Source organism: Chenopodium album, chromosome 13 (genome assembly GCF_948465745.1).
Source record: "Chenopodium album chromosome 13, dcCheAlbu1.1, whole genome shotgun sequence".
NCBI classification, from domain to species: Eukaryota; Viridiplantae; Streptophyta; class Magnoliopsida; order Caryophyllales; family Amaranthaceae; genus Chenopodium; species Chenopodium album.
Genome location: NC_137846.1, coordinates 54,603,501 through 54,613,046, shown reverse-complemented (window position 1 = coordinate 54,613,046; position 9,546 = coordinate 54,603,501). Strand labels below are relative to the sequence as shown.

Below are 9,546 nucleotides of genomic sequence, written 5' to 3'. Positions count from 1 at the left end.
GGTTGTACACTTGTGTACCATTATTGACTCGATATATTTATCAATACATAGCTTGCATGCATAATTGCTCCACTACTAACTTTAACTTTTGATAAGTAGGTCAGTTATATACACTTGAATACTTCTGTTTTTGAAAAAATATACATTTGAATACTTTTGTTTTTAAATATATTGAGACTAAACAAGATTCAACATTCCCATATTTTCCTTGTGTTTGTATTAAATTAAATAATTAAAATGTGAATAGTTTGAAATGTTTAACTAAATAAAAATTACTCCGTAGGAGAAAATATATTGTATGGTGTATATAATTTTAAATAAAAATAAAAATCAAACTAATTGATGAAAAAAATTCAAAGATCCTAGAAATTTGGATTATGTCTTGAAAATATAAATTCACTAAACCCTTCATTTTATACAGAAAAAAATTTTTAATCCCCCTATAATTTTTATTATTTTTAATAAAAATTATTGGGAGAGAATCAACATAAATGGTAAACAATCTTGAAGATATAACAATATCATTTATTACCATTTAATACCTTTTTAAGCTTTTAATTAGCTTACTCATTTCCGTTCATACTTACCATAGTAGTGAGAAATGAGAAAGCCAGCCACAATCTCCAAACCCCAATAATTCTTTCAATTTTATGATTTTTCCAATACAAAAAAAAAAGAAAGGGAAAACTTTGAATTCCCTTTCATTTTATATCATAATTTCTCATTAATTTTGATTTTCATAATTATATATTATTATGATAAATATCTGTCTGTTCATCTTCTTTACTAGTCTCACGTATAATCTCAGTTGTAAGTATCTCCATTTTATTTTTAATACAAAGTTTTAATTTTTATTGATCTTATTTATATTTGATGTTATAAATCTATAAATAATATGGTTTGTTATAATATAATTAGATCATAATTTTCATTTGTTTGTGTTGTAATTCAGATGGGTATGACCCGCTTGATGTGAGGGGGAACGTAACGATTCAATGGGATGTCACACAGATAGATTCCGGCACTTACAATGTACGTTGTGTCGATAATCGATATGGAGTTCTTATTTTATTAATTTAGTCTCGATGTTTTCAGTGTAGGTAAAATCTTGTACGAGACGATGTTGAATTTTCTTTCTTGCTTTTTCTAGTTGTAATTTTAAAGTAGTAAAATAACGTATTATAGAAAACGGTGTCCTAAAACAAATATAAAGATCCCAAAAAGTGTGGTCAAGATCAAAAAGTTTACATATCTCTGTATTGTTTTTTTTGTTTGGTAAGGTTTAGAGGTCAATTTTGTTGATTAATTATTTTTGGGGTCCACTTTATTGGTTTTGTTGGATTATTAAATCATTTTCCTATGTCATCAATTTGCAAGGTAACCTTGTTAATGTAGAGTGACAAGATTTTGATTTGGTATTGATTTTATGCATGAATATAACCTTTTGGAGTTTATGTTAGGGACTAGATTTTGTTTGTGTTGGAAGGTTTGATGATTTCCTGAATGAAAGAGTAAATTTTCGATGTTATGATCGAGTTTAAGACTAGACAAGCTTGTAAGAATTTCGAGTTCTGTTGCAGGCAGACGTAACAATATATAATTATCAACAATATCGACACATTGAATGGCCTCCGGGTTGGAGACTAAGTTGGGAGTGGCAGGAGCGCGAAGTTATATGGAATATGCAGGGAGCAGAAGCCAAGGAGCAAGGAGTGTGTAACAAATCTCTAGGCACACCGCCTCCTCATTGCTGCTTGAGGCGGCCTGTGATCATTGATCTTCAACCGGGAGCTAAGCTTAATAAACAGGCAGCTAATTGCTGCAGAGGAGGAGTGTTAACTTCTATGACTCAAGACCCTACTAAGTATGCTGCACATTTTCAGATGAGTGTAGGGCTTACCTCGAGTGAGGACTCGAATCCAAAAATGCCAAATAATTTTAGATTTGGTACTCCTGGTTATACATGTGGTGATCCTGAGCTAAATGTTCCTTCTACTAGATTCCCTGAGGATGGTGGACGTCGATGGAGGCAAGCACTTAGTAAGTACTCATGTTTTTTCATCAGGTTTTGAACCAAGAATTTTTTTTTTTTTTTTTTTTTTGTTATTGTTATTCTGGATTTGTACTTTCATAAACCAGTACAAGGTTAAAGTTTCTGTGATTTCGATTTTAGTCAGTGGTATAGATATATTTTGCAGTTGTTTGATCTAAATTTGTTCTGTAACTACATGCTGACTTATTGCCTTACTAGTGTATACTTACAGAATAACCATTTTGGTTTTTATGGGATTGATTACAGGTACACACAAGGTCATCTGTACCTATTCTCAATTTAAAGCAGCACCTGCCCCTTCTTGTTGCGTTTCGCTCTCTGCATTTTATAGCCCGACAATATCCTTCTGTCCTAATTGTAGCTGCGGCTGCCAAGAACAACCTGGCTTACTATGCGTCAAGTAATTCCTATTAACTTCTTTTCAATGGGTTTTTCTTACTTTCCTTGTTTCTTTTTGTCCATAATTCAATTTTCTGCTAGTTTTGCGGGTTTAAAACATACAAGTATATATTTTTCTCTTTTGTTACTGTGGAAAAATCCTGCCAGATTTCTATCACTGAAGCTACATGATAGAAAGCAGCATATTATTTTTCTTTGCTAACTTGTGCTCTTTGTTTGTGTGTGTTATTCTGTTAGTCTTGTGACTTTAAATTCTGTATTCCTGAATTGGATCGATTTAATGTTATCTTATGCAGGAAAGGGCAGACACCTCTAATTTTGCCGAAATCACAGGATCCAGATTATGTACCACCACCTCAGGTGAATTGCACTAGCCATATGTGCCCGATTCATGTGCATTGGCATATTAAGGAGAGCTATAGAGAATATTGGAGGGTCAAGATTACGATCATAAATCTTAATGTACGAAAGAACTACACCACATGGAACTTAGCCGTTGAGCATCCAAACCTCCATGATCTGGTGCAGGTTTTCAGCTTCAATTACGTTCCCCTTACACAGGATCGCCCAACCAGTAAGTCAAATGAAAATTACTGGTCTGTAGTCTGTAGAATTGGAACCGTGCAACCGAATGTGTATAGCTGCTTTTGCCAATTAACAGCATATTGGTAATGCAAATTACTGGTCTGTAGTCTGTAGAATTGGAACTATGGTGATAATTTGACATCAATCAGTAATTGTAAAGCCAATAGGACTCAATTTAGATTTGTGCTTTTATTGTTATTTCAACTGTGCCTTCTGATTTTCAGATGACACCGGACTGTTCTGGGGGGTACAGTACTACAATGATGTGTTGCTGCAGTCAGGACTAAGCGGTAATGTGCAGACTGAGATGCTGCTGAGGAAGGTACCAGGGACCTTTACCTTTGATGCCGGTTGGGCATTCCCGAAGAGAATTTATTTCAATGGAGAAAATTGCGTTATGCCTCCCCCCAGTGATTTTCCCAGACTGCCTAAAGAGAGTCTGCCTGTCAGGCAATAGACCAGTCTAACTAATGTACATCAGTAGCGCCATACATCCAAATTTTTACTTCTCATATCACATTTGTTTTTAGAATAGCCACATTCTATTTGTGCTAGTATTAAGAGATAGTTCTTAGCTTTTAATCATGATGTTTTTTATGTTCTTGTTACATTAGTGTGTAATCTCAGGTAATATGCAGGCATTTTAAACTGAATTAAATCATGTTTGGAGGCCTGATATTTGGTCTATGAATTCAAGGCGTGGACTTGTGTTTCTATATGCCAGCAACAGCCATCTTCATTATGCAGAATGCCTAGTATTAACAACTTTCAAAAGAACACCATTGGTTGACCTAACAAATGCTCAATTAAGTGGGCATATTCTTAATATACAGTAGCAATATACAACATAAACAAACATCAAAACCATAATGACACAGTTCTATTAGCCTGCTTCAACCCATCACACACTCGCACAACCACAGAAAGAGAGGGGGGAGGGGGTGGAATACAATTCCGAGGCTACAAAAGTTGTCATTTCTCTTAATTCTATGCATTTGTTGATAGGAGAAACAAACTCAAGTACTGAGACTGAAGATTAAACCAAAGAACACAGTAAACTTACAAAGAGTCACTGTAGACTCACGCATTACACAGGACCCTAGCACAAAATTCAGTCAATGATCAAGATACAAACACCTTTTCAGCTAGCGAGTTCAGCTCCAATTCTTGCATCACTCTTTCCAATCAGCTATGTCAAAAATCAACGTCCTCAAGTCATTCTTCACAAAAAGGCATTGCAGATGGCTGCAACGAAGCACATTTTGTTTGAACTGGTACAATTTAATCAAGCAAATAAAGTATACCACACCAAAAGCTCACAATTCTCTTCAAGAAGTTGCAGTTCTTAGCATCGCAGTTTCCTATAAATTTGTGCATTCCAGACAATAAGGAAATCCTACAAAGCGAGGACCAAAGGTTGCTTCCCCCATCAAAGTTATAACTATGGTTTAGCCGCCTCTATAAGTAGCATGTGCAAAATAGATGCCATTAGGCTATTGCTGGTACATCACAAAATTGCAATAGCAGGTCCACCATATTGCAGAAATATCTCCTTTAGATGCTTTCAGTCATTGGTGTTCATTTCAAAAATCAAACTTCGAATAATAGACCCATCATCTGAATTCCAGAACTTTTTACCCTTGGACAAAGAGGATCTTTGAGAACTCCCAAGATTATTTGAGGCCACTACTAAACGTTGACCAACCTCAGATCTTTCATAATTGCTTTTCAGGCTAGCAGAATTTGAGTCTTCTGGCAAAAGTGAGGGCAAGAATCTCTGGCATTTTATTACAGAATTTCGATTGTTGGAGCACTTCTTACCAAAGGAAATTTTCTCTGTATCACATTTTCCGGTTCTTGTGGCAACTACTGAGCTGGGAGAGCTTCCATCATGATCAACCTCGATAAAATTTGTGAAGTACTTATCAATGATGCCAGACACTGATACTGCTTCAGATAAGCTTCCATGAGGACTTTCAGCTGTAACATTGAAATCTGATGCATTACTCTGATGCAGTACTTCTTGTAGACCACTCCCTTTTCTCTCTACCTCACTGGAAATGTTTCCTTTTGGCTCTTGATCAAGTCTTTCATGACTAAATCTTTTAGGAAATTTCTTCACATTGGGTTTTCTTTTCCTCTTTTTCTTCTTCCTCGAAGGGAAAGCAGTTGATATTGGTGCTACTGCACCCTGCAAAGCAGCTTTCGAGCCTTGATTCTGTTTGTTGCTCTTGATTTCAGACAAGTTCCGACAAAGTTTTACACTGTTATTAAAATCTGGCAAAATTTTCAATCGACTGACATTTACATGGAGGAACCAGGAATCTTGAAATCCCAGAAAAACATGCTTCAGGGGCAGCAAATCAGGCAGGTGGTAGTAATAGGGATCCCGCTTCACCTACCAGAACCAGAAATGGAGGAAACTATTACAAACAATTTTAAAACATATAAGAGTCAAATACAGGAAAACAAGAGAAGTTAAGCAAGACAGGATACATTTACTCATAAGGTACATGGATGTGAGAAAAGAATTACGGGGATACCATCACCGCATCAATAGAGAGAAATCCTAGTTCAGGAAAACAACCAATGTGTGCTCTCTCAAATTCCCCTACAGAGAAAATTTGCATCCCATTACTAGAGTGAAACAAGTCAAACAACCAATAGTCATCAACCTCTATTTTTCTCAAGGCATGCATTCAATTGATATTGATAGTATATATCCCAAAATACACAACCAAACTCCTGCCTTGCATCACAACACAAATTTCAGTAAGGATTGACAGCAAAGAGGGCGCACAAAAATAGTTTACTGGTCAGATAACTAGTCATTGGCCTAGCAATAGCAATTCCTATCGAAGTGCCAGAAAACGCTCTCCACATTATTACACTTCAAGTTGTTCATCCTAATTGATCTAAATAGGTTGGAAATACTTAGCTTTTGATACATGAACATTATATAGTTACAAAAGATAAATAACTTGGAAAACCAGATACTCTATATTTGCTAGGATTATGACCCGTAGTTGCACACTTAATAGTTAATACCAATATAGAGGCAATGCTTACTCACAGGTTAGCACCAAAAGACCAGTACAAAACAGAAACATTGCTCAAACAACTATGTTGTTATTCGAGCGTTTCACCCCACACCAGAGAACCTATAAGGTAATATACTAATATCCCATCACCGAAGACTCGAATTCAAAACAACAATTGCACAATCCGAATTCGATCAACACACTACACACGTGTCAACATGTCATCAATAAACCCGAAATAAGCAAACCCAAATATCAAAGCTTGGCTAGAAATAACCAATAATCCTGTCAAGACTCAAGAGTACACAAATTCATATGAAATTCAATTCTCATTATCCTCTTCTGGACATCCAAATCTAAGGCATGCAACAAAATTTCAATTTTACAGAAGTTGAAAGTTCAATGTTAAATTTAGAATGGGATTAATTCCATACATCAAGCAAAAAAATTCGAAATTTTTAGTTCCCATTACTAATTACACAGAAAATTAAAGAATTACAGTGAACATTAACAACACAGAAATTCAAGATTTCAACTTTATCATTCAGTTTGAAATTCTCCCTTTTTGGGTTGATTCCAACCTTCAGACCAAAAGCAAATTAAGTGCTTTCAAAGGTAGTTAATTACATTTTTATACAAGGTAGTTTCTCAAACAATCTCAATTTTGTAGGATAATTTTGGTCAAAAATTCCCAAAAAAACCCCGCAATATTTAAACAGGAATATTAATTTTCTCTTGAATTATGAAAAGAATAAGAACCCAGAAAAAAAAATAAAAATTGGGGGTGGTAATTTATACCTTTGAATTTTCCGGCAGTAATCTCCGGTGAAACGGCGACAACAATCCGAGTACCAAGATTAGTTTGGGTGAAAACTGGGAGTTGTTCTTTAGACCCCATTTTTCAAGATGTTGGGAAGTTGTAGTAAGCCAAGAATAACAATGGAATTCAATAGAGGAAATGAAAAGTCATGTTATATGCCAAGTTTTCCGTTGAGTTTTTGTGATTTACCGTCACGATAAAAAAAAAAAAAAAAAAAAAATAGTCTTGTGTATTTCAATTTAATTTCAGTTCAGTTCAGCTTTAATTAGTTTAGTTCCAATCAGTTCAATTCCAATCACTTCAATTCAACTCTTAATTTCCTTCTCTCATAAAATATTCATTTAAGTTATATTCAGTTCAGCTCCAATCAGTTCAGTTCAGCACAGTAAATGTGACCAGGCCCTTAGTCTTTTATAATGTTACAATATTTTATCAAAAAAAAATAATAATAATACTTCAATACAAACATCGATTTTTTATACATGTAAGCTTCATCCATTGATTTTTAAACATGTTAACGTTGAACTTGTGCATTTGACAAATTAAAAATTAAAAAGTCTAAGTCAACTAAAAAAAAGCGGAGGAAATATATTTCTCTGTATAATCATAAGATAATTGCAATAATTTGACATTAACACTATAGATATATTCGATATTAACTTTACGTATGATAACGAAGTACATCTTATATATAACCGCATACATTTATCATTTATGGTCTAATTAGTGGATTGATGCATGTGCACGTCAAATTATAGTAATCATAAACAAAAGTATATTATACGATAATAATACTAGTTCAGCTGCCAAAGAAAACATACTAATTCATTTACTCGAATAAATTGAAGCTCCTGCATAGTCTATTGACTTAGTGAGGATGTCCTGTTCACTTGGATGATTACAAAGTTTTCTTGTAGCTTCATAAGCAATTGCATTTACTCCTATTTGATTAATCGTATCAGCACGAAAGTCCCCTCTTTGCTCATTATAGGTACATCATTTTATGAACAATGCTCTACTATTGAGAATATGCAGGGAAAGTAGTTCATGTAGCATCATCAGAATTTGATTACAAACCATAGAGTAGAGAAGAGTAAATGACAGGAAAAATAGAAAAATGTCAAGCAGCCGACATGTACAACAGTGGAATATCACCAGAGGAAAGAGTTCCATCCCTGCACAAGTGCACATAGCACATTTCCACCACCTAGTTGACCAACAAATTCTTCACATAGTGTTCACCAATTTTCATTACAAAAAAGGAGCAATGTGCAAACAAATTTGTAACTAGAAACCAATTACACCGCTTCTCATGAAGTCATATGCTGATATGCATGTTCTTAAGTACAGCCAACTTCTCGGGGCTCACTTTGGCACTGCCAGACACCAAATAGAATCCCTGCATTGCATTGAGAAGAAGAAAAAGTTATTGTAATCAAGAACGAGCCTTGGACAAATCCTGTACTAGAGTGGATAGGTAGTATTCGACAAGTATAAGCTATTTACATGTATTTTACGTATGCCCTCTGCAGTATTGAGCTCGTATAGAAGTCTTTGAACTGCCTCGTGACTGCTCAAGCCCCTTTCTTCTACAGCATAATCACCAGCAATAAACACGAAGACCTGAATCAAAGTTCAATGTTGGGTAAAAAGTATTCAAGAAACCAAAAACCATTGTTACTAGTGTAACAATCTAAAAGCCAAAAAAAATATAATCAACCACAACAACAAACGTGCCATCCCAAACTCTTGAGCGAATACAATAGCATAATTTTAACGAGTTACACTCACCAAACCTTTGAATACAATGTGAGGCTCTACAATTAATCAAACAGCTCATGCAAAAAATTCATGGAGTAAGGTTCGGCAGTGCCACAATAAACTAGCATAGAAGCAACAGCTACCTCAAACTAATGAGCTATAATTGCAACAGATGAACAAGTTGTCAACTAACAGCCCACCACCCCGACACCCAGTTGCTTAAATGCTTAGTAAGAAGGAAATTCCAAGGCAAAGGGACAAAGGGGTAACGAGGACAATTGTTGGTAATCTTGGTATGGTGCTATTAAACTGATAGAAGTAAAAGGATTCAGTAATTCAGTTGTCTCAACCATTTTTTCTACAGGCCATTCTGAAAATTTTATCTTGCCCAATAACATCAGTATGATTCTGGAAAGTTGGCTTGGGTGTTGGTGGCCAAAACCATCTCATTCATGCCTTAGCCCACCCCTCCTTAATCATTATCACGGCTTAAGATGGACGGCCTTGGCTTGGCCTTGTGTTTACTCGTGTGCTTCCTTGCAAATAAGTTTTAAGTAAAGTATCACCTCACTCAATACTCAAGTATATCGAGCATAAGCAATTATAGCTATAGAACAACCTTGCGCATGAAACTTGAATATGCGTGAGCAACATGCTGGTTAAGTGATTAGTGAATAATTGAATATCATCAACCAAAGGTTCCATGAGTCTCATAGAATTATAATAAAGTCTAACATTACCTCGGTACAACGAATGTAATTCAGTAATTTGCTTAGTAATTTTTGATAACCTTGCTTGAAACTTGAAAGTACTAGTATACAACTAAGTAGTAACAAGTCATAGTTCAATTATTGAGGTAAGCCTTTAATATTGTCTCAAAATTGGAC

The 9,546-nt window shown here is 35.1% G+C and overlaps 2 protein-coding genes across 2 annotated transcripts; one reads left to right on the top strand and one right to left on the bottom strand.

The window, feature by feature from the left end:
- The first annotated feature begins 1,682 nt into the window (after positions 1–1,682).
- On the top strand, positions 1,683–3,494 carry LOC145575813 (COBRA-like protein 6). Its single transcript, XM_081633611.1, has 4 exons — positions 1,683–2,040; positions 2,300–2,453; positions 2,749–3,026; positions 3,262–3,494. Exons 1-4 carry the CDS (start codon positions 1,683–1,685, stop codon positions 3,492–3,494), a joined length of 1,023 nt encoding a protein of 340 aa, XP_081489737.1.
- A 336-nt stretch (positions 3,495–3,830) lies between these two features.
- On the bottom strand, positions 3,831–7,085 carry LOC145576987 (uncharacterized). The gene is made up of 3 exons (XM_081634689.1): positions 6,877–7,085; positions 5,581–5,648; positions 3,831–5,435 (listed from the first exon to the last, which is right to left on the bottom strand). The coding sequence occupies exons 1-3, from the start codon at positions 6,974–6,976 to the stop codon at positions 4,602–4,604; spliced, it is 1,002 nt and encodes a 333-aa protein (XP_081490815.1). The 5' UTR covers positions 6,977–7,085; the 3' UTR covers positions 3,831–4,601.
- Positions 7,086–9,546: the final 2,461 nt, after the last annotated feature.